The sequence below is a fragment of the Epargyreus clarus genome, unplaced genomic scaffold (assembly GCF_041222505.1).
Source record: "Epargyreus clarus isolate Ecla_fem2 unplaced genomic scaffold, WU_Ecla_fem_2.2 ptg000007l, whole genome shotgun sequence".
Classification (NCBI taxonomy): domain Eukaryota; kingdom Metazoa; phylum Arthropoda; class Insecta; order Lepidoptera; family Hesperiidae; genus Epargyreus; species Epargyreus clarus.
Genome location: NW_027332215.1, coordinates 21096323 through 21123299, shown reverse-complemented (window position 1 = coordinate 21123299; position 26977 = coordinate 21096323). Strand labels below are relative to the sequence as shown.

At 35.1% G+C, this 26977-nt stretch overlaps 1 protein-coding gene across 1 annotated transcript in view; it reads left to right on the top strand.

Annotated features, from left to right (window-relative positions):
• The window catches only part of LOC140743648 (solute carrier family 7 member 14), a 214305-nt gene that overhangs the window by 58055 nt on the left and 129273 nt on the right, over window positions 1-26977 (top strand). The window contains exons 2-4 of the mRNA XM_073075076.1: window positions 2192-2248; window positions 13110-13251; window positions 23048-23201. Of these exons, the coding sequence (XP_072931177.1) occupies window positions 2241-2248; window positions 13110-13251; window positions 23048-23201 (304 nt within the window). The 5' untranslated portion in view covers window positions 2192-2240. The remainder of the gene's footprint in view (window positions 1-2191; window positions 2249-13109; window positions 13252-23047; window positions 23202-26977) is intronic.

Below are 26977 nucleotides of genomic sequence, written 5' to 3'. Positions count from 1 at the left end.
TCTGTACATATTTAATCGTACGTATTAAATAGGTTACCTATAAATACCTTTATTAAAACGAATAATAAATAAATACCTATAATTAAAATTTAAGATTATATTATTGGGTATCGTGAAAAAAATAACAAGATTATAAAATCTATCAAAATAATGTTCTTTTTTATAAAAAAAGAATAATTTTTCTATAATTCATTTTTTTATCATTTTTTTATAAAGAAAGTTCGGCGACCAACAGCAACGGTCGTCTATAGCAGTGTTCCGCAAACTTTTTGTGTTCAAGGTACATCTAGGAAAACTAAAATTTTTGGAGGTACACCACAATTTATTGTAACCAAAGAATTAGATGAACGAAACAAAACGCCTCGCTCGTTCCCTCGTGATTTGTGTAAGTATTTTACTTACCCTTACTTACGTACTAAAATATATTTTTAAGATTATACACTGGTCTATAGCCATCCATATTGTCCCGTGCATTACCTCCCTTAGAATTCTCATTGCATCAAACTTTCTCCGAATGACCTTAACCTTTCAATCTGAGCGATTAGACCTCAACAACAATAATCGTCATGACGAGAGATGAGGTATTCTCGACCTCCGTCAGATGCAATGAAAAGCTATGCTTTCTTGCTTTCAGTTGAGCTTCTCGTAAATTACCTACCGCTAATTGAATTCAAATGCAATTTAGTTTCCGACATAAGCAATCATAAAGCTGCTTTGCAGCTCCATTTTTTATGCACATAATATAGTTTGCTTCATAACATTATTTTTTGTGTGAGTAAAAAAATCACAATCATGCATTTCATTCGCTCGATTTTCTTGCTTTACCATTAAATGGAAAAATAATCTTAGATACACTAAGTCGACTATAAAAGATTGCTCTAGAATGCTCTAGCGGAATAAGCGGGGTGGGGCCCCCAAACAGTATTAAGCCAAATACAATATCTGTGAATTCCCCGGAATTCAACATTATCGTCCTGGGCCCCCGTTCACCTTGGTCCGCATGGTGGAACGCCTTACCTGTCATGTGTCTGCTTAAGAAGTTAAAGGTTAAATAATGTAATAATATTCAACAATAATGATTCTAACAGACTTGCTACTTTTAGTACCGACCATCACGTTTTGGCAACGTGGGTTTTAATGTGTTAATAATTAATTTTGTTGATATTATTGTTTTTACGTTCAGTACCCTTACCATGAGTTTTTACGTTTTGACAAATATGACTGTTTTGGTATTTGTGTACGTATTCGCCCATACAATTTCCAATTAGCGCCCCTAGCGGATTGTATCAGAACCATACTGTCAGTAACGTAACATTAAAAGTCTCAATCGACAAAATGGCGCTTTATGTTTTGTCTCTCTTTTTTGCAAACATATGAGGTGGACAAAAAGTTAATCGTCACTTGGGCACTAACTTATTGTTAACTTTACTCAGTCTACTGAAGAAAACGGAACAGAATAATCGATTGAGTAAACGTAACGTAAAATTGTGGGATGTTTTGAAAACTCATGGTGAGGGTACAGTTGTTGAATCTATTATCCAAAACTGACTGCAACCGGCGTATAAATAGGCAAACATTTTACACATGAAGTGATTTTGTATTACACAAATCATTAAATTCAATGCAGGCGAAGGATTATTTAATTTTCCGGCTTTTAACAGATTACCGTTTGTATATCTATTTGATTAAACGCAATGGATAAACGTATGGCAGGAAAAGTGGCATAAGATTAATAGTTAGTTTTAATAGTTTTTAATTGTTCTAGACTAGTATAAGCTGTGCGTTATAATGTCAGTCATTGTTCGAGTTTTATTACATGTATTGTTATAATATAATAATTGTTATAATATGGGAGTAGCAGACGAGCATGCACTCCTCCTGATGGTAAACGGCTAATGCCGCCCATAGATATCTGTTATCAACTACAGATAAGAACAGATTCCTATCTGGGGTCGGCCTGGTGCGCTGCTGCCTCTGAGAACTAAGCTGGAATACCTCAGAAAAGTATGTCTCCCGTACCACACCCTTCTAACCAGAACACAGCAACACTTAACACTGCTGTTATTAGGCAGAAATTGATGCTGCTCTAGTGCGGCCGGAGTCAAACCACAAAGGGTTCTACCTATAACATGTATGAAGAACCATTACATGTACGTAGATAAATGTACTAACAGATATTTCTTTTTCGCAGGTTGGACGCTGTCCATGCAGGTCGCCCATCGGATCTACCCCGCTTCAACATGCGCAGGTAACAGATTAAATATTACGCCACCACACAACTTAAGCTTGATTAATATTTCCACACCCACCCCTTAACTACCCTTGCTCAGTACATTTGTGAACGACATTTTTGTGGTGCAATTTTGTTAATTTGATTTTTTAGATGAGTATCACGGTTGTATCTGTTTGATTTATTTAATCCTATCTCACTGAATTTATAATTTTATTTTTATATCAACATCCCCGAACTCTAATCTAGTTGTGGCAAACGTCCAAATTTCAGGAAAAAACGTTTTTTTGATTAAACATAACTTCCAAACTAGTCGTTATTACGGTTTATAGTATCAGTAGTATGTTACATACAGCCAGAACTATATACCTAATAGATAATACATCATAACACCGAAAATGCCTTTGTGACATTTAAACGGAAATAGTAACTTATATTATATGTTTATTATGGAACTATCAACATTTTCCGCTAATATAAACCAACGTTATTATTGCTGGGAATTTCTGGAACGTTATAGTTACGTTATAATATTCATATATTAAAGATACATAGTGGGCTTTGTAAATTACCGCCTCTCTACAGAAATTACACGTTATAAAGCATTACCTACCGAAAATTGCCTCACAATTCACTGTTAATATAATTTCATAAAAAAATGTAAATATATTTGACAGTAATAGTATATAGTGGTTAAGAAACTCAGCCTCTCGATCGAGGGGTCCGAGGCTCAAATCCCAGGCACGCACCTCTAATTTATCAAATTTATGTGCGTATTATAAATAAATTATCACTTGCTAAACGGTAAACGAAAACATCGTGAGGAAACCTGCATACCTGAAAGATTTATAAAAAAAAAATCTCAAAGGTATGTGAAGTCAACCAATACGCACTTGGCCAGCGCGGTGGACTATGGCCTAATCCTTCTCATTCTGAGAGGAGACCCGTGCTCAACAGTGGGACAGTAATGGGTTGCTGATGATGAATAGTATATACCCAAATAAACAAAGTGGAAGAGGTTCTGTACAAAAAGCCATGATATTTTTTTTTCAAATAACCATCCTTAGAAAAAGTAGACCAAATGTGTGTCCACACAAAAATTCTGAATTTGATAAATTGAATTGATAAAAGCTAAATTCAATCGACATTATGGGGTTATTGCCCGGGGGAAGGGAGATCAATTAATTATCACTTGAAGAAAACTTCGTGAGGAAACCTCCATACCTGAGAGAACTTAAAAAAAATGTTCTCAAAGGTGTGTCAAGTACCAATATGCACTTGGCCAGCACGGTGGACTTTGGTCTAATTCTTTTCACATTCAGACCGTGCCCAGTTGTGGAACAGTATCAGATTGTCGACGATGAGGTAACATTATCAGGAGATTACTATTTATCAATGCGATGTCTTTGCAATCAACACACACCCTCCCTTTTTCGTTGGATATCGAAACAGGCGCCTGAGGCTACTTAATAACTTGGAGTCTGTTATGAAATTAGCAAACAATTTATTACCGAGTGCTACTTTTTTATTATCAAATTCCTTTGCAATCTCAATAATGTTAATGCTTGATACGTCTATTTTCCACACGCTTTTATTAGCTTGGGTTGTATGTATGTATGTATGTAACGGAATCTTTAAACTTGATTTTTACCTACTTTGAACGGTCCGATTAATTTAAAATTTTGAACAATTATCAAGAACCGATGACAATATACGATTTTAATAATTTTATCCCATTCTCCTCATCAGGATCGTCAGAAATCAAGACAAACGATTTTCCTTGTGCGATTTTTGCGTGGTTTATAGTTTTTAAACATTTTTAGAAACGTTGCATTATTAATTTAGAGGAATAACGCTTGAAGCGCTTTTTGTTTTTTTTCTGTGACGTGGTTGAAATGTGCAAAAGTGCTAATATAATAGACGAATAAATAAACACCCAGACCTGAATAGAAATATAAAACAAAATTCTTCTACCATTTGAGATTTTTTCACGATGTTTTTCTTTTGTAGTTAATCAAGTGACAATTAGGTAAACTCTAAGGCATACGACTTTCTGATGTGCATATAACTTTCGTCCATCAAAGTTTATTTGATGGACGAAAGTTGAACGTTAGGTTGGTATTTAGTCCCACTGCTGTGCAGGGGTCTCCTCGCGGAATGTGAAGGATTAGGTCATAGTCCACCATACTGGCTAATTGCGTATTGGTAGACTTCACAATTGCGATTGGAACCTTGAACACATCGATTGAGAAAATGAGTTTCAATCTCTAGACTATCACTGCTATTACATAATAATATCTACAGATAATATTCAAAACATTTTCAAAGCTTATAAGCATAACATTCATTACAAAACAAAATTCTCATATCATTCAAAATTCAGTTGGGTTACCGCAATAATTCACAGGTGGATGCAACAATAATGGACTTTGCATTGTAAATTATTACTTTGCAAAGCGTTTAATTTGATCACTACCAAAATATCTAGTTCCATGTTCATTTCGCTAATTTGAATTCCGAACTGCTCGTACGATATGAATATCCGATTATATTTCTTATGCATGCAATTCTCATGTTTATTTGTGCATACAATTCTCGCCGTCGATGCTTTGTTCTCGGTGTTTCTCTGACAAAGAGACTGGTTAAGAGCCTTTATCTTATTTTGAAGGTAGAACAATTCTGGTTCGACTTCGGCGGCACCACCGCCACACATATTTCTGCCTCATAACAGCAGTGTTAAGCGCTGCTCTGTTCTGGTTTGATGGGGGTGGTAAGGACGACATATTTTTCATAAGCGTTCCAGCTTACTCCTCAGGGGTAGCAGCGCATCTGTGGCCGAACTTATGTAGGAATATCTAATTCTATTTGGAGTTGATTAAAGATGTCCATGGGTGGCACTAGCCACTTGCCATCAGTTGGACTGCATGCTCCTCTGCCATTCCTACGAGTATGCTATAAAAAAAATCTTATCACGCAGTTTTCTGTCTGCCCCTGCTTGTCTGTGACAGGAAAAGTGTATTTTAAACAATTAGATTTGAATTAATTTGAAGCTTCTTTCTCCGCTTCTTCTCCCTAGCGAATCACCTTCCGAAGCGGTGGTAGATTGTTAACTTTCAAAAGATTACTATAAGTACGTAAGATAACGTACTTATATACTCGTAGTACCCTTTACTCAGCCAGTCTAGTACTCAGTTTTGAATAAATGAAATTAGGATTTGAATTTAAACCCCACGCGGGCATACACCCGCGTGATAAGATAAAGCCCTAAAAGCCCCACGAGCAAAGCCCAAGCGAGGATTCACACACTGTAACACGTTTTAGCTCCCGGAATTTTAAGAGGCTTAGCCTATGGTCTAATGCAATGGTCTAATGCGGACTCATGGTAGATACAAGCTAATGGCCTACTCGGGTTAGACAAAATCAAATCGCCGAAAGGGCCTCAAAGTTCAATCGAAAAATAACAACGGAAACAAACGGTTTCATATAAGTCTGAGTAATACATAAGAAAGTTTTAATTTTCAATCCAATGTAGCAAATCATATTTACATAAAACTGGATATTTATTTAATATATTCTATCCATTCGATAACGTAATGAATTTATTACGTTGGTTGTATAACCAAAAAAATTGAAAGCTGACGACAGAGACAGCTAGGCTGAGCTTGGCAGACTTTATTCAACTGCCATCCTTCCCTTCGGACTTAAACTGGATTATTTCCATTGCAAATGCATTTTTTATTACTTCCGTCAATACAAACTCGTTAAAACCTAATACGCGGTTATTTCAAGAATCATCGGTCAAAGCGAAATTACGAGTAAATAACGTCTCGGTATCATTTTCAAAAGGAAAAATAATCTACTTTGCAATATTTGATATTGAAATTCGCTTTGATACAAACATACCACGAGCGCAGTTATTCATACTCTTTCACATTTCCTTTTCACATTTTCTTTAGGATTTCTTGAATACGTCGAATAAGATTCTAATTTTAAATTAATGAAATTTATAAAAACTTTTTTATTATAAAAATAATATGAAGCAGTAACGAGTATAATGTTCATCTCGATATTAAATAACGTCTTTGAATACTAGTATCTTATGGAATAAGAATTCTACTTCCAGAGGATTGCTATGTCATCCTCTTGTCAACTAAATCAGATCAGTCAGATCCTTGTGTAAAACCTCTATACTTACATGTTTTTCCAACCAAAACACAGGAGCCCTACATTTGTTTAACAGCATAGAAGTGGCATAGGAACATGTAGTTCACCTGATAGTAAGTGTCTAATACCGCTCATGGACATCATCCCAAATAAGTCTTATGTCTTAAGTTATGAGTCTTAAGTCGGTCACAGATGCGTTACTACCTCTGAAAGTATGTCGCCCTTACCAAACCTTTAAACGAAACACAGAAGCACTTAACACAGCTGTTCAGAAATGGGTGCGGCGGTGGTGCATTTGGAGTTGAAGCGAGTTCTACTGCAATTGTTACAAATAATTTGGTGTAGTACAAAAGGCTCCTGAAGCCTGCGGAGGGACATAGATTCCCTCTGCGTATTCTACCGGCTTGAAAATGGTGAGTGTTCTGAGGAACTGTTCGATCTGGTGCCTACATCACCCCTTCCTTCATCGCACCACTCGCCGAAGGATAAGGTTCCATCCATATCAATTGGACCCGTGGCGGTCCTTCACGGTTCGGTTCTGCCGCGTACGTGCAAAATGTGGAATGAACTTCCTCCTGAGTTATTCCCTCAGGACTATGACATGGGGCTCTTTAAGAGGGGCGTAAAAAGAGCTCTCCTTCAAAGCCGGCGATGCATTGGCGACTCCTCTAGTGTTGCAAATGTCCATAGGCGACGGTGACTGCTTCCATTAGGCAGCCCGTCTGCCTTATCGTTAGGTTCAATATAAAAAATTCTCATGCATTTGGTAAAAGCTAGTTGCTACCTCATCACTATCAGCAACATAATCTTCTTTAGTTTTTGCGTGTCGTACGTGAGTATCGGCCGTACACGAAAATCGAACATCACGCGATCACGCGACGGCATTCCGACAATTTTATCAATGAACGATTAGTCGCTTATGAGTAGCGGTTACAGTTTGATACAAGTTGAAACTGCTGCCGTAAGTTGTTGCTCGATACCGTTATTAACGCTTAATAGTTTTTGCTATCTGTTTTCGTCTAGTGCACAAGACGGTGCACGTCTAGGTCTATATGAATAAGAGTAGTTCTTGCAGTATCTAAAGGCGCTAGAACTCTTCGTCAATCGACAGCCGACTACTTGCATCCTCGTTTACTATGTCTGTAATATGGAAATGTCGAAATTTCATGCAACATGCAACTGTTGACTGTAGTACCAATATATCACTGTAAAAAGCAAGTCTAGTCTATGCGATGTCTAAAACAGAATTATAGATCGCAACAGAGAACCCAAGAACTGAACTTTATCGCGAGTTCTAACTGTTCATCGTCGTCCTTTATAGTAATTGAAAAATATTTTTCGTCCCTTTTCCAGTTGAAACTTGAAAAGCTATTCACTTATTCTATTAGTTTCTACTCTTTCCCTATAAGCAATAAATAAAAATAAAACTGATACTGAACTAAACAAACTCGAAATAATACGAAACATTATATTACATTTCTCACGGGACGGCATTGCGTATTACAATAAACAAGATGGTTGCAAGTATTGTTTCGCTAGAAAATATAATACTCAGGGGATATATGTGTAAAAATAGATACATTCAATTTAGTTATCATTTTCACAGTCAATTTATAAAATGTGAGATGTAAAATTCTACTCAAAAAATGTATCTATCGTATGATGTTTAATATAATGTTAACAACTAATAATATTGTAACGCAAAGTATTTTTTCTTTTTAGTATGTATCTTAATTAACATTACAAATGCGAATGGGTGAAATTATTCGTTTGCTAAACTTTCACGCCTTAATACATATCGATGGACATTTTATTTATTGTCAAATGACATGAAGTCTTAAATACAGTCAGGGGTTAAGAAAAACACATAAAGGATACCATTTATCCCGAGGAAAAAGCACCGTTTTCGAGGGATGGATGACGACAACTTTTAGTGCCGCTCACCAATTGATGTCATCGTACTCTGGTCGTGAGCAAAGCTCGTAAAAGCTAATCGATAATAATAATTTATTAGCATTATTATAAACTTAGCGATAAGACAGATTGTATGATTTTAGGTCGCTGGATTTGATCCAAATAATAATTTTGGTACCCTTGTGTACTAGTGGTCACAATATTCAGGTGAAAAACTTTATATAAACACCGTGGACCACACGCGTACAAAAAGGTCCTCCCGTGACCAACGTTAAAATATATAATAAGTAAATCGTTCCGTGACGAGTTCATAGTTTTTATTCGATGTTTGTGTGTAATGATAGACTCGTTAAATTACTAATTTTTAACATTAGTATTTTTGCCCCTTCATACCCCTAAGTGATAAGGGTTGTTCACCCTTAACATTTTTTTATTTATATGGCAACACAAGGTTTGCCGGGTCAGCTAGTATATTAATAAAAATGAAAAATAAAAAGCGATGTTGACAAACGGTATTGCTTCTATTTCAGTTTTCTAGAATAATTCGATATATATTTCATCATATTGAAATCGACATTTTCATTTTCAAATTAAATACGACCATAGTATGAATCACAGCCTCTGGAATCTTAAGTACTTTTGCAGGTTTCTTCACACAATTAAAGAGTGCTTAAAGCTCGCACTAAATCTGCTTTGACAATTGTTCTTGATGCTCGAGTGATTACTGTAGCTGTGGCTCCAAAAGGGATGCCATTACTCTGTTCTTTTATCTCTTTTTTACATATATTATTACAAATTATGAGAAATCTAAATTTCTTTTGACCTAAAATAACATAGTTATAGATTGAATTATTATTGGGAAAGTTGTAGTTGAATTATTGTTCAGAGCTTGGTTAACTTTTAGTCGATAATGGGTTGTAAGTTATAAGTATTAAGTTTTAAAATAGCTATATAATCCTCGAACAAAGTTTAATCTTAGTTAGTTCTTTAATAAAAACATTCAAATTTTATAATGACGTACTATTTCAATGTGATTCATTTTTTACTATACAGGGCTGTAAATAAGGGAGTTTAGTTTCAACCCTTGAAGATGGTGGAAAGTTTCGTTTGGATTCGGGGCCACTGCTTCTTTCCTTTTATTAAGTTTGGTTATGGAGATAAACTTATAGCTATATAATATATACTATATAACTTTCAGCTTCCTCATGAGTAGCAATGTAAACGACCTTAGATATCATTTCAAACCTATCTTAGATCATTGAGTGACAGAAGTCACTTTTATTCCATAAATCAAACGTCGTCAACTCATTACTGTACCAAAGCTGGGCAGTCGCCTATAAAATAGTGAGAAGGGCTTAGGTCATAGTCCACCCGGCTGGCCAAGTGCGATTTTTTTTTTAATAGAGGAGTAGCAGATGAGCTTACAGTCCACCTGGTGGTAAGTGGCTACTGCCGCCCATGGACATCTGTAATCAACCCCAGATAGAATTAGATATTCCTGAGGTCGGCCACAGATGCGCCGCTACCCCTGAGGACTAAGCTGGAACGCCTCGAAAAAGTCTGTCTCCCTTACCACACCTTTCAAACCGGAACACAGCAGCGCCTGACACTGCTGTTATAAGTTAGAAGTAGGTGTGGCGGTGGTACCGCCGGAGTCGAACCACAAAGGGTTCTACCACCTTCAAAATTGTTAGACTTCACAAACTTTTCAATAATCCGGGATTGAATCTTGGAATCCGAAATAGAGCCCGCGTTTCAACTACTACGTTATTATTACTTTTTAGTTAAACATACGAGTAGATATATTTAAATAAAAGCATTTATTTAAAAAAATAATTCAACCCGTTTGGCTACTGTATCACACATATTTACGTCACCACTTAATGCTTTGAGCTCATACAGACAGTATAAATACTTTTCTCTGTAATGCAACCAACAATAGAATTTTCGGTTCTCTTGTTTTTGCATCGTTCCATGGAGTAATTAGTATTGAAAGTTTCTACTTATTTTTGCATTAAAACATAAAGCGTGTAATAACGTTTTGGCGAACTCAAAACGTTATTACACGCAGGGTAATAAACTTTAATAAGTAATTTATGGTACGGAATACCAAACATATTACTACAAATCTCGTTAAATATTTTGTGTGAAAAATGTGATTATTTCGTGATTCCACCTGATTTTACTTGGTTTTTATTTTTTACCAAATTTTCTGTAGATTTCTCTCTTCTCTTAACTTTCTTCTATATTCACTTTTGTCAAGTATTATTGAATAACTATTACTATACAAGTACACACTTTACAAATTCAAGAATTTTAGAATTCGTTACTAAAATTTAAAAATCAATGTGTTAAAAAAGCAATTAATCATTTGATTTGACTTTTATATAATTACTCATTGTATAAGGACAATGTTTTTGGTTTGATCGTCAAAAACTTAATTCTAAAAATAGACAGTGGCCAGTATATTAAATTAAGGGATAAGTTAAAATTATTTAAACGACTGTGAAACTTTACTCGATTAAAACAATAGAGGCTTTAAAAATACAGCGGGTCCTTCTCACGACCAGACCAAGTTGTTCTTACGAAAACACCTAATTGGTAGTAATTGAGTTATACGTTATACTTGACACCTTCTCTAACGTAGTTAACTTGACGAAACACCTGGCACAATCCATTTACTGCGACACTTCTGTTAGAACATAGGAAAGTAAAATAGTGATTAATGTATTTTACTCTTGTACCTTACTTCGGAAAGTATCCTATAAGAAAAAAATTACAAATATAAGTAACTGTATATAATATTCAAAAGTAAGCAAAAGTGGTAGATTTCTATTACCCGCGTGGCAGAGGTGACCGCTAGGCTTCCGGGTTCGATCCCTGGCCAAGCAGCCATCTGAATGATGCATTTGGGTATCTGTTTTGGGTCTGCTTTGTATGTGTTCATGACAGAGTACACAGGGTATTCTAATGTAGCGCTGTGAGTGTAGAAAGCGTCTTTCTTTCTACTACCCATACACCAATCCTATGCAGGATTAGGGATACGATAAAGCTTCGTGATAGACGGACAGACAGCGGAGGCTTAGTTATGGAGTTCCGTTTTTACCCATTGTGTACGGAACCCTAATAAAGCTTAATACCTCAGTTTGCGACCGTTAAAATTTATTACCACATTGTCTCTTAAAGTCGTAAAATTCTGAGCTGCATTAAATAATGTTAAAGGCATGAATCAAATACGAAACAAGAGGGTAAAGGTAAAACTATTTAAAATACATTATGAGAACATATTCTTACGTATTTTGATATAAAATAGTCGATCAAAGTATTTGTTACTATTAGTATTTATTTATTTTAAGGTTTACTCGTAGTATGTATTACAACCAACACATTAATATTTTCTTTTTCGTCACTCTTTGTAGTCAATCCGATAAAACTTCTACACAGCGTTATGACTTTTCTTATTACAAATTACTCCAACATTACTAATTTGTATAAAATAAAACAGTTACTATATTATGCTATTTTACCCGCTATTATATACATGCGTTCTACCAAAAAGTCATTTTTACTAAGTAAGTTGTTACATACTAACACAGTACACATACGTCGTATAACCACTGTGCACTTAAATTATTATATTTGTTCGAAATCTATATTAAACCAAAGAGTATATTCAAACAAAATCCACCAACATCACAGCGCTAAGGAATCTATGCCATTGCGCTGGTATCGAAAGCTATTTGGGGCGGATCTCTTATTTAATGATATATTCGCCCGGGAGCCCGCATTGCTAAGTTCAATCCGTTTTCATCTGACACACATAAAACAATCATGTTTGCTTTTTGGAAGGCAAAGGCGTGAATGTTTTCTTCTACATGTTGAAGTAAAGTTTCTTTTAGTACTATTTGTGGTGGAATCATTTTGTGTTAATACCATTAAAATATTGTTTATGCTAGCCGTGTGTATGATATACATACATGTATAGAATAATATTCAATCCCTTCAAATTATGTCTATTTCTTGGAATAAAAAATAAGTTGATTATCGAAATAGAGCTAGCCTCGAAGAAAATGAGCCGATATATATTTTTATTTCCGTGACATTTTAAAATTAATATTATTATTTTACTACCATTTCTTGGGTCAACTACGAATATAGTATGTCGTCGATGTCCTACCACGACCCTACCCTCCTTCCTATTCTTAGTTTATTTATTATTATGATACGACAAACGTAATTTCTTACATATCATTTATTTCTTAAACTAATTACAAATATATATATTTGACAACTCGAAAATTTATATATTTTTCTCATTACCCGGTAAATATCAGTAAGGGTATGATAATTACTATTTCACGTAATTATGTCATCATCACACTAACTTAACGCTTATTTGAAAGCTTTGGATTTAGCTTATTTAGCCAAATTATTGCATTGTCATTAATTTAACATTTCTATTTCTATATAAATATACCCATAGTTTGTTATTTGAGATTATCCCACTTCTAAATTAATAAAATAAAACTATTTCTTGATCCCAATTTACAACTTTTATTATTCCCGCGTAAAATACAAGTCTCCTGCCAAGAGTGTTCTTTTTCTTTTTTTAAACTTATACAGCCAGTGGCTATATAAATGAGCACTTATTATTATAAAAAAGTGCTATTTTTATCATGAAAGTAACACAAATAATTAATTAAAATAATACTATACTTAAATAATTTGAATATATTTCTAACAGTACAATTGTTAATAATGAACAGAAGACCTTCCTTAAATTAACATGTGATTTTGACAGATTCGTTCACCGTGCCCGTGATGTCGACTGGGCGGGGATGCGCCGCAGAGGGCACAACACCTTTACGAAGCTCATCCGCACCCGCGACCCCCGGGACACCGGGGACCAAGAACTCCCTTTACCGGGAAGACAGCGTTTATCGGTAAGGATACATGTCATTTTTTTCTAATATAGAAGCATAGATTAGTAAAGATTACTCACTCCTAACAGGAAATGTACCCAGTTTTGAGAATTGAAATAGTTGCGTAAAAAAGTTTTGCCACGTCTCCGTGCTAAATTGTCCCTAAAATATTTGAAGTAATTATTTATTTATTATATAAATTACGCAGTATTAGTTATTTATTCGTAAATTTTCTGTAAAGATGTTTTTATTTGTCAAGAATTCAATCAAAAAAAGAATTTACTAAGAAGCCGTTTTTGGCTTCATTCAATTTCAAGGCGGCGAAGTATCTTTACTAATCTATGTATAGAAGTAGCAAACGAGCATGCAGTACATTTGATGGTAAGTGGCTACTGCTGCCCTTGGACATCTGATCAACCCCAGATAAGATTTGATTACTGTCTGAGTTCGGCCACAGCTGCGCCGCTAAGTCTAAAGACTAAGCTAGAATCCCTTGGAAAAGTTTGTCTCCCTTACCACATCCATAAAACTAATGCACAGGTATAAATGTGTTCCGGTTTGAAGGGTGTGGTAAGGGAGACAGACTTTTCCGAGGCGTTCCAGCTTAGTCCTCAGGGGTAGAGGCGCATCTGTGGCCGACCTCAGGTAGGAATATCTAATCCTATCTGGGGTTGATTACGGATGTCCATGGGCGGCAGTAGCCACTTACCATCAGGTGGACTGCATGCTCGTCTGCTACTCTTATATTATAAAAAAAATAGATATCTAACTACAGAGGCACCCTGAATACTCTTGCTTGGAAATGTTTTGTACACCGTAATACCCGTTATTATACTTTTAAGAAGCTTTTACGCTCCTGTTGCTTTAAAACATACTACACATTTCATAATAGGCTTAAAAGTAGTTAAATTTATAATGAAATACAAAACGAGTGGTAGTTTGAGGACCCGCGTGTCAGATCTGTCACCATACTGTATACCCTTACCATGAGTTTTTGCGTTTTGACAAATATGACTGTTTGGTATTTGTTTACGTATTTGCCCATACAATTTCCAATCAGCGCCCCTAAGAGATTGTATTAGAACTATAGTGTCAGTAACGTAACATTAAATGTCTAAATTGACAAAATGGCGCTTTATGTTGTGTCTCTCTTTTTTGCGAACATGTGAGGTAGACAAAAAGTTTATTGTTACTTGAGCACTTACTTATTGTTACGTTTACTTACGTTACTCAGACTACTAAAGCAAACGGAACATAATAATGGATTGAGTAAAGGTAACGTAAAATTGTGGGATATTTTGAAAACTCATGGTAAGGGTACTGATTCGCAGAGGTTTTCGGGTTCGATCTCCGCCCAGACATATATCTGAATGATGAATTTGGGTATATGTTCTGGGTCTGGGTTTTTGTGTATGCGTCGTCGTGTGTCCATGGCACCGACAGTGCACCGTAATGGGCTTTGAGTGTAGAAAGCGTCTCTTTGTTTTGAGTTAATATCGTTATAGATTTATGGGAGGTAATAAACCAGGAGATAGGTATTTAAGTACATCTTATACGCATGGGGATAGGAAGGTACTATATTATGCACTTATGATTCCCACGACACTGGGAAGAAGGGTCAATGTACCCATATTCGAATATAACTATATTATTAACCGACTTGGTATTACATTGATCTCACTACTTTTACGGTAGAAGAATTAAGGTTTGACTTGGTTTTTTCACAAGTTATGTTTTTGATGGCATTAATATAATACGTATACAAAAACTAAAGGTTGTAACTAATAACTCAGACTTCGACCATCTTTAACCGGTTACTGTCCCACTAGTGGGCACGGGTCTTCCCTCAGACATGTTTAGAGGCCGTATCCAGCGCTCTGGCCAAGCGCTAATTCCTAGATTTTACTCTAATTTGAGAACTTTTAAAAACGAAGTTGTATGGTTTAATTATAGTATTAGAAAGTATAAGATAGTATAACAACCACATTCTATAACGTAGTATCTAAATAGATTACGAAACTGATACTGAACTTAACTTGAAATATAATAACCATCCAAATTGTAAAAGCTCAATCATGAAGTCAACTACAACTTAGTTTTGCAAAAAGGTAATAAAGTTACGTTAAGTTGGCGATTTATGCTATCCTATACTGTATCCTATCCTATACCTATATGCTATCCTATATTGTAAAACAAACAGAAAAACTTTAGAAGCGTATTATGAGAAAATTTTGTTGAATTTATATTATTTCGTGTAATATTGCGCGAAAGAAGAAACTTTAACTCGCTGGCTTTGTTTGGGAACGTTCGTAGCATAACATATTACTCTCTAGCGGGCGAGTGCCTGTATCAATATCTCGTAGCATTAGCTACGAATTCACTACGGCGTAGCATCTTTGTAACAACTTCGTCACAGCAAACTATGTAATAATAATAAAATTCATTTATTGCCACACAAAGAAATACACAAAAACTATTAAAAAAGAGAAAACAAAAAACATAAAAGACAATAAACTAGGAAGAACAACAAAAAAGGTTATACATCGAAAAAACAACCAAAAAAAATTACACCTTAAATGCATATGAGTTGTGTGCAAAAGGACGTGTCTCAGGATTATCTGACATCGGGTCATGACATAATGTATTATAATGACATTTCATTATTTTAGAAATTTAAATAGAATTTATAGTTATTTATATTTTTTCAGTTCGTTATAATATGGATCTGTCATTTATCAAAGTTCCCAAGTGGAGTTTACTGATTTCGTTCAGTTATTTAATGGTGGATCTAATGGTCATTACTAGTGATCAGTGAAGTGTTTCAAATAGACAATATTTAAAATTAAATTAATTTATAACAAACAAGCTATCATTTAAAGTAAAAAATATTTGTATTGTGGATTAAATTATAAAAAAAAATACAAAGAAAACCTTTCACATTTACACAAATAAATAAAATTGTACCTAAAGTATTGTTATTGTTGTTATATATCTGTTACAGTTAATTAAATTATATGATAATGTATCACATATAACGTGTCCAAAAAAATATTCCAGTATTAACATGTACCAAAATATAAGTAAGTTTAACGTCTCATACCATATGTGAATGTGAATGGAAGTGAATACTATATTCATTTCTTGAAATGAATAGTAAATACGCATAAATTGAATAAATGATATGTGTAAAACTGTAAAGGGTTCGTTTTATATATTATCAAGGTTTGGACGTTAACCTTTAAATGATTAACGCGTAAATGAATATATAAATGTTGTTTCAACGAAACTTTTTGGTAACAATTAACATACTATGTACACGGGACTTTGATTTAAAAAATAACAAAAGCAAAGTTTCCTTTTGTAATTGCTTTAATTAACTAGACAGTCCACATGATGGAAAGTATGTGCCGCCCGTGGCCATCTGTCATCAACCCTAAATAAGATAAGATTCCTGTCTGAAATCGGTCACAGATGCGCCGGACCGGATACCCTGAGGACTAAACTGCAATGCCTCGGGAAAGTACTCACACTCAGTTGGCATGGTGAACGATAGCCTAGAGTCTAGGCCCTAGACACTTTCTTATAATGATAGCAAAGCATTGCGCAAAAAATTACTTATTTTTTTACAACACAAACAATTTACTTCATTTAATTAATTAATACTTTTACTCAAATAAATATGTTACTCATTCTTATAATTGTTGACAATGTTATTACTTAGAATTTAATAAAAAATATTTATTCCCAATATACGCTGCACTTGTAAAATAAATAAATAATTCTTGAATCATACAAAAGTGCTATGGATGTCTTTACAGCAAAATATTCTAGAATGAAGTAAGAATTTCCGATTACATTTTGACATTTTTTTATTTATATAATAACGTTTGCCGCATGCATTCCAACTTATGGCAAGTGGCCACTGCTGCCCAAGAATGCATATAATAAAGACGCAAACCAAAACACACAACTGCAACCAATAGTTGTTATTAGAAAGAAATAAATGTGGCAGTGGTGCCTTCAGATTTACAAAAAGGGTTACAGCAAATTTAAATTATTAGGAAGAACATTATGATGTGATTATTTATAAAATATTATTAAGTTTCTGTTTATTTGCACCCAGAATTCAAAAGTTTACGCAGCGTCATAAAAACTTACGTACATACATGTAAAGTATATTCCACTTGCACAAAACGGTTTCTGCTATTCTGTTAGAATTTCATTCGAAATAGAATTCGGTGGGGATTAAGTCGTCCTTTACAACTCACCCTTACCTTGAAGGCGAAATATAAACGGGCGTATAGCAAAGCGGGATAGACCGCAACTTCATCCCACAGGAACATTAAGCCTCCAAAATAAACATAAGCGAGCTATAACCGATGTGAGTTAACTTTAATTCGATAGAATTGAGTCGGATTAAGTCCTATGGGTATTATTGTAAATATCGTATGACTACCAATCGTTTAATTAAAGCTCACATTTTTATATTGAATGTAATTTTAATACTTTCTATACTCAAGGTTACATACTTATGCTGTACCTGGTGTCGATATATATGATTTTAACTTAAGATTTACCTCGTTGGGGATTGAACCCGGCACTCTTAGGATGATAGACAGTGTTTATACGCCGTTTTAAACGATGGAGGTAGTAATTAAACTTGTAACTTCGTGCTTTTTACCCCTTGCGGAGGGGTAAAAAGACGAAGCGTATGGGTAGTAGGGTAGTGTATGTACTATGTACGTATGAATGTAGATAACTCTCATTCCTTGTTACGTTCTCCAGCCCAAATGGCTTGACGGATTTCAACACGTGATGTCTCGTTTGATTCATCTAAATTATGGGAGTAACATCTCACTAAGAAATATACGCAAACTACTTCTGATCTACCAAGCGTTCTGTAGACCAGGTTAATTTCTAGACCATTCTCCTATTTTTTTCATTATATAATATAACAGAGTCAATCATACGTTTTACTGGGCTTTTGTTAAATCTTAAAGTACCGGGTGAGTTTAAGGTTGTAGCGTTCGCCGCCTTAGATATCCATGGGCGGCAGTGGCCACTTACCATCAAGGAGTGCATGCTCGTCGACTACTTCTATATTATTAAATAAAAATATGATACTAATTAAATTAAAAATAATATTAAAAAAATAATTAAACTTATGAGATAAAGATGTCGTCCAAAACTCCAACTTGTGGCATAGTGCCCAGAACGCTGGCAGCGTTGCCTCGCTGTATGGCGAGGCTAATTTTTTGGGCAAAATAGCTGCAAGCCCTCTGGTCACCCGAAGCGAGGATAAGCCGATGGGACAACTCTTTCATGAAAAGTTTCATGTCAGCCGACCACGGACCCAACGTCTCAGTTGCAAGCGCCGCAAACTCATAATCTTTTATAATAGTAGCATATTTAAATAAAACAACTTGATCAAAACTTCAAAACTTCACTCGTTATGCAATATGCACCCAATAGCAATGTATTCAAAATTTTCATTTACATGCCATTTCCGTTGCCCAACTCACTACTCGTTACCTTGTTTCCTGGCAGGGAAGTCCCTCAGGCACACACCTGCATATTCATTGATTGTTCCGCTCAATTGAACAGAGGAACTTCTGTGCTTCAATTTCAGATGAGAACCGTGCTTGTTGAAATTAAATGGCAATATAAATAAGCAATGCAATAAGTATAAACTTATTGCTTGTTAAAATATGAAAATAGCTGTTTTATTACGGTATCATGATTTTCATATACAACAGGGTCTAAGGGACTTAAAATATATTATTTCCAAATTATAATGTTGTACCAAAGACTTACCAATATTAAACCCTATGTGATTAACACGTTCAATGTTTAAGTCTCTGGGAATCATCGCACATTGAAAAATCTGTTTTGACCACACTAATATAGTAATTATAATTCTAATAAAATAAGAAAAAACTGATCGTGATTCACGATTAATGAGTGGGTAGAAGAATAAGATACGGGTTCTTGTGAGAGATATCGTCAATTTCAGAAGCGTATCGTCGTTGGGAAGCCTGAGGACTCTTGGACCTGTCATCCGCATACTTTTTCTGTTTAGTAAACGGTGCTCCGGTGCAATTTTAATCTGAAAGCTAATTTTCATGTCTATGTCCATGTAAGATTATTTATTTCATATTATTTTTAAAAACCCTCCGAACACGAGAGGCAATGTTGAAGTGTAGTAAAATAAAATATAACGTTTAGTATTCAAAAATTTCGCTCTGAAATTGTTTTTCCTGCGTACCTATGAATACCGTGTACGGTTTAAAGTGCGGATGATTGATACAAAAACCTCTTCTAAACGCTCGAATTCCAGCTATAAAATTTTACACGCCAAATCCTCGATTCGGAAAATTTCAGACAGGTGAAATTTTACTGAAGTGAAAACCGATATGTTCTGTTACTGTAACTTGTTACTCACTATTTGAGTGGCATAAATATTTTTGCCGGCTTAAGTGAGCTATTTCAAAAATTTAAACAATTCGATACGTGTAGCCGTGCAAAATCATATTCAAAAGTAGCTTGGAGTGTCCCTAATAGGTACGTGGTTTTCATTTTTTTATGTTTCACGGTTAGGAATCGTTTTTCACATTTTTGCTACAATGGGGAGAAGCCTGGCCTTCTACACCATGCTAGTCTAATGCCGAGTGGTGATAAAATAATTTTTAAAATACTTTTTCTTAACACTGGAGTTATCCGGACTTTTTTTTTGTAGATCTGCACTAGCTTGCAAATCTATGAAAATTGTCCTTAAAATGACACAACGATATTTTCGTACGAACACACTCTGGCTCTATTCATACTCAACAACATTTCCTTCCTTTGACAAATTGAGTCTCCACACCGAAGTGGCTTTCGTGGAGAAACTATCCAAAAATTCTCTCTCAAGTGTCCTCAGACCGACCCTCCCTAGCAAATAGCTCTAATTATGTCGAGTTTTGGTTACATTAACTGACACGATATAAATAAGTTCAACATAAGGTGTACAACACAAGGCATAGGCTGTCATTTATGGGAGAGGTTTTTAAATTAGTTTACCCTATGACTTTATTTCGCAATTGGCTGATCACAAGCCTTTGTCTCTTGTTGGTCAAATCTTGAAAGTGAATCTAAAAACATGTAAAATTAAAAGAAAAACATTTAATTAAGTGTTTATTGATTATTTATTTATTTATTAGGTAATCCTACAGCGACACATATAATTATGATATGACTCATTTGGGCAAAACACTATAATTTATGTTTATTTAATGCTACTGCACATAATGTAATAATATACAATATACATACATATATATTATGATATTACTACACTGCATGTATATTATTACACTGTATACTTACAAATGTCTACAACGAGACACTTAAATATTCCGGATTTGTGTTCAGAGGACAAGATTAGAACCTGATAAATTTTTCACTAAGCACCCACTAAAGCAGCTTATATAGACCGTCATTTTAATTTTATCTATTAGCATGTCATAAATAATAAATCTTTTGGAAATAAGTCACGAACTCGAACACTCCGTTGACTGCCAGCGAAATTGAAAATTTTCTCAAGAAAGCACTCGAGATAAACATTTTCAAATATTATTTTCATGACATATAAGTTTAATTTGGTACTTTTCCGAGGCACTCCAGCTTAGTCGTCAAGGATGTGGTCGACCTCAGATAGGAATCGACTCTTATCTGGGGTTGATTACACATTTCCCTGAGCGGTAGTACCCACTTACCTTTAAGTGGAACTGCATGCCCGTCTGTTACTCCTACGTCATAAAAAAGTGAACTATAATATATATATGTACCTCCTTACCTCGTCATATCATATACAAAGTCCATTGATGCAGGTTCAACGACTTGACAAACCTTTGAAGAGTACTTGCACGTTAAAAATCCCTATATTCCAGTCAAACCGGACAATCACTGCACAAACGACAAAGCGAACCCAATTAATTCGCTTAGTTTCGGTTACCTATTACATGCTACGTCTCACAAGGGTGTACCCCTCAAACAGGGCTTTTGTCAGCGACGTAGTGGTCATTTAATCCCCTTTGTACCATGCAGTTTAATTAATGTCTATTGTTAAACATATCTGATACCTGTCAAAGGTATTACTTACACGTTAGGGGCTACGAATATTCAATAACATTAACTATGTACAATGTACATATGTGGTACCTAATAACAGTCTGGACATTGGAGGGATAAGTATCACCTACTAGTTACCAATTTGTAAAACATTGTTTTGAAATATTTGTCAAATGTTTGAATTTGGTTGAAACCTTTGCTATTGGGCTCTGATCGCACCATCACCACACCTTCTGAACAATGACATTAGCGTTAAGCTGCGTTGTGTTCTGGTTTGAAGTGTAGTAAGGGTTACTTTTTCGAGGCATTCCAGCTTAGTCCTAAGGGATAGCGGCACGTCTGTGGCCAACCTCAGGTATAAATCGAATCGGTAATTATGCAGTTTGGCTACTTTTCTGAAAATCAATGCAATATTTTTTTTTAGCATGGGTGGCTTCAATTAGTCACCATTGATGATATTCCGTCGGGGGAGGCTTAATTACATCGAATCTTATCTGGGTTTGATTACAGATGTCTATGGGCGGCAGTCACTTACCATCAAGACTGCATACTCGTCTGCTACTCCTATATTTGAAAAAGAAATATCAATCTTATCGATTGATGTTAGTGAGGAGCGCGATGAAAGTTTTTGTATTATAATCTTGACAATGTCCGCTCTGTAGCCCTATATTTAATCTTTGCGAATATAGTACCTCAAAATATCTGGTCACCTCTTCTGGTTTGCTGCACAATTATTGATAGTCCCAACATGAAGGTTACGTATCAGTAAATTTAGTTTAAGTTACTTCACTATAAATTGAGGTTAAATCGGTTTAGAACTCCGGATCGGTAGTATCTACGGGAGATAGATTCTCTGGAAAGAGAAGTGTAATGCAGTATATTTTAGTGCTTCTCCATTGTGATATATAAAGGGCTCAGGCAAATTAAAATTAATTAGAATTTAGATTAATTGTACTCAATGTACTTATGTAGACCCTTACAGAAGATTTAAAACTATAGTCCGACAAAATTTTCGGTGCGTATGGGAATTTACCTAAGTAAAACATTTTAAATTTTTCCGTTAATAGAATTAATTAAATATAATGACGACTTTTTAAAAATACGCTTTCAAGATCCATAGCCCCGGATTGAGATCCCCTGTACCGTGGATGCCATGGACACACATAAAGACAAATACACAATACCATACCAAATCAGAACAGATACCCGATAATTCATCATCAGAAGTTTGTCTAACCGGAATCGAACCCAGAACCCTTTTCGCTTTAGAACCCTCCGCCAAAGGGGTCAACTGTTTTATAACAAAACTAGTGGTGCCCGCGCCTTCGCCCGCATTTTAAAGAAATAAAATGACATACATAAAACGGAAAATTTGTACCTGCATTTGAATGACAGTGGTGCCATCTGTCGAAAATTGGTCTTACCAACTCCCAAACCCTCGTGGGCTCTTGGACAAAAACTTTGCTAAAGATCATCACTTGATCAAATGCATAGTTTCCGATTCTATAACTACTTACAAATTAAAAATTAATTAAAAAAACCTTTTTCCATGGACTAAATTGTGAATCTAAACCATTCTCAAGTCCCCTTGAGCACACACAGCAAATTTCATCAAAATCAGTCCAGTCGTTTAGGAGGAGTTCAGTGACATACACACACACATAAGAAATATATATATAAAGATGTTAATAATATGCATTGTTTGCAGCGCTGCCTGTCTACCTTAGACCTGACGTCACTCGGTGTGGGCTCCTGTGTGGGTACCGGGATGTACCTGGTAGCGGGGATTGTGGCTCACAACTACGCCGGTCCTGGAGTCGCTATCAGCTTCATCATCGCTGCTATGGCTAGTATCTTCTCTGGTAAGTCACATACTATGTTGATCATATTGTTATGTCAATATTATGGGATTGAATATAATAATTATGAATTTGTAAAGTCTGGCATATTCTCACCGGTACCCCCGCGGCAGGGAGGAATCCGTGCAGGATTGCCCCACGAAAAAAACTGACCAAGTGTGAGTCAGACCAAGTGTGTCTGGGACCGCGCCTGCATTTTACGCTTGTCAGCTCAAATCCCAATACGATAATCCGGGCCGTCAAAACAACTACTTTTATCTTAATCACCTTATTCATAGCCCTCTTAAAACATAAATTAGCATTTAACGCTCACAGCTACCGCAAGTATGCATTAAAATAGCAATAAAGCATTCTGTATTCAGAGCCTGTACGGATTTCGTGTCTTTGATACCATCGACACTCACAGACGAGTACGTAAACTCTCATACTCAGAGTGGAAGTGGAAATGTACTATGAATACGGCTTAGCAGGAATTGAACCATCACTTTTATTTCTAGTGTGAAGCAGTGAATAGTGTGAGGACTACCTTAGTCAGAAGTGCCTATGCACATGTGATTAACAGTTAGAATCCCTGCCATATGCAGTTGTTACAGTACAACTATCATATGGACTGCACGTTTCCTATTATAAAAAAGAGTCGGGACAATATATAAAAGCGAGAAAGTGAAGTTCTCCCGCAGACAGTATGGTATAAATATTTTTATTTTATAACATACATATGTGCGCTTACAGTCACGGTACTCATATCTCCGCATTGTATGCTATAGGCTTGTGCATCACACAGTTGCACTGTATACCACCCGAGACTTTTTTAATACAAGGAGTAAAATATACCTGTGGCCGATCTCAGGTAGGAATAATCCCATTTGAGGTTGATTACAGATGTCCATGGGCGGCAGTAGCCACTTACCATCAGGTGGACTGCATGCTCGTCTGCTACTCCTATATTATAAAAAAAAAAAACTTATATAAACGGCTTGATTTTTAAACAGAAGTAGAACCAGGAAATTATGTAAATTTAAACGGAAAACTTAAGATACTTTCTTCAATTTGAAATGATATTGTAAGAATAACGAGATTATGGCACTCGGTTTTCCTCTAAAGTATCGCTGGCTACAGAAATTGTTTGAAGATGTATCCAAATCACCTTGGAACTAATGGAAACTTTGTTGTGTAACAACTAAATACTTATCTTCACTTTAAGTTATTATTTTTCTGGCGTTTACAAATAAGAACATAATATAAAAATAAATGGCGTTTAATGATAGAATAAATACATGATTTACTATTATTCTTATAGGTTACGTAGCTCATTTAATACCGCGGTTTAAAATTAAAAATTTAAAAATAATAATTGAAAGAAATCTCGCCAATAACATCCAAAAATTCAATAATTTTTATGATGATATATATTTCACATTTTAATTTACATATAAAAATCCTTATTTTGGCGACTACATGCACACTGGTTGAAGTTAATGTTAAATGTACATTAGAGGCGACTTACATAAGAATAAATAAATACGGCCCTTTAAAAACCCCAAGTGCCCTTACTGAAATATATAAGAGAAATATAGCGTGTTTGAAGCTGCTTAACCAAAAAAAAACAAATGTTTATATAACTCGTTATATATATATATATATATATATATATATATATATATATATATATATATATATATATATATATATATATATATATATATATATATATATATATATATATATATATATACTTAAGTGTTTTTATATGTCCTATTCTCGTTATTCAGTTAAGACAAACCAAAATGTGATGCAATAGGTATGTATTAAAATCGGTCCATTAATATTTTACGTGATTCTCGCTCATTATTAATTATCAATCTGTCAAATACTTTGCGTACCAAAGATCGACACCTGACAATTTCTTCATATAGACCTTCCCAGCTATCCATTGTGTGTCTTTCGATATACATATTCGATATTATGACTGGTCTATATTTGAAGTTACTAAGGATGGATTGCATCGAAAGCCCGTTTAAAGTTTGCGCTAAATTTAATTATAACTATAAGTTTGACGATAGCAATGAAGGGTAAAAATGTGTATTGCACCCTTCGATCACAAATAAGAACGCACCAAGTTATCTGTCATTAACGTCCAATGCGTTACTGTCATAGCAATTTTCGAAGCCATTAACAGATACGGAAGTTGACAAAAATAATACGTTTAACCGACTGAAATCGACTGGTTAACTTTAACTCTAACTAACAAACAATGGTTTTATTAAACCGTACATTTGACGGCTGGTTAGAGTTTTGTTAATGTTGCATGTTGCAACCCACCCTGCTAGCCTTTGTTCACACGCCCGCCACCCCTCTACCCGCCCCGCTGCCGTCTGAGCCGCCGGCTACACGCGGGAAAGCCAACGGGAAAATAAATTAAGAACCTTTGCTCAGAAAACTCAATGAAGAGGATTTAATTATAAAATTATATTTCTTATATTTTATTCTCCCGTATTTTTTCGTGTCATCGTATACTTTTAAAATAACACTGTTCTCCTGCTCAATTCTCTTTTGATTTATTTATAACGCCACGTAATTAGTCTTTTTACACACTTTGAAAGCTTTTTGTAAATAATATTACAACGGTGTTATTAAATAACACCTCTGTAATACAATATTAACGCAATATTTTATAGTTATAACTTTATTTTGGTGCCGACATTTTTGAAGCAAATATTTAAGATAAGTGCCAGTTATTAATAAGAAATCTTAAAATTTTGTTATATTTACCAACTAGATCAATTTTTCGATCATAGGTAAATAACAATTGAATAGATAGCCTCGTAACAGATGTACAGACGGACACACAACGGCGAATTAGTTATATGGTTTTCACTATTCGGGCACGAAATCCTAAAAGTGTGAACCCTATCGTGTATCACGTATTTGCGTTGGATACGAGAGAACGAATATTTCGTATACCGTGTGATTAGAATAAATAAAACTGTGTATCTCTTTCATTGTATTGCAGAATATATATTAAAGCATACCTCTGATGAATTATACGTCAATACTTATCTAGATAAAGTATTATTTAACAGGAACTGAGACAGTGTGGTTAATTATTAAAATCAAGCAATTTCAAAATAAAATCAAATAGACTCAAATATTATTGTATTCGTATTCTACTGTACCCTTACCATGAGTTTTTGCGTTTTGACAAGTATGACTGTTTTGGTATTTGTTTACGCATTGGCCCATACTATTTCCAAGTTCGGACACAATCCACTAGGGGCGCTGATTGGAAATTATATGGGCAAATACGTAAACAAATACTCAAAACAGTCATATTTGTCAAAACGTAAAAGTTCATGGTAGGGGTACTGTTTGTAATTAGACTGTGTGAACTACCAATTGCTTTATTTTGCTGCTTTGTAGGAATTTTGGGCAGGAAAAAAAAGTCAAAGTAAAAAAAATACAATAGGATATCTGGAATTCGCAACGAGCCGCCCAATGTCTTTTCCTTGGCATGATCAACTGGAATTATCGCCGCAATCAACCTTTCGATTGCGATCAACGACTTGGCTACCCTTGATCTAAAGTCTAACATTTGAGGATACAATTCAGCCACCAACTTACCCTTTGTTCATATCATCAACAGAGCAGGTGCAGTCAGGTGCAGTCCCCAGGGTCCAGTTGTTGGATATAGTCCGCGCCAAACTGCTAGTCCGCTCTGAAGTTGTTGCGAGCAGGTAGTCATACAATTTGCTATGGCGACTCGATTCATTTCTATATTC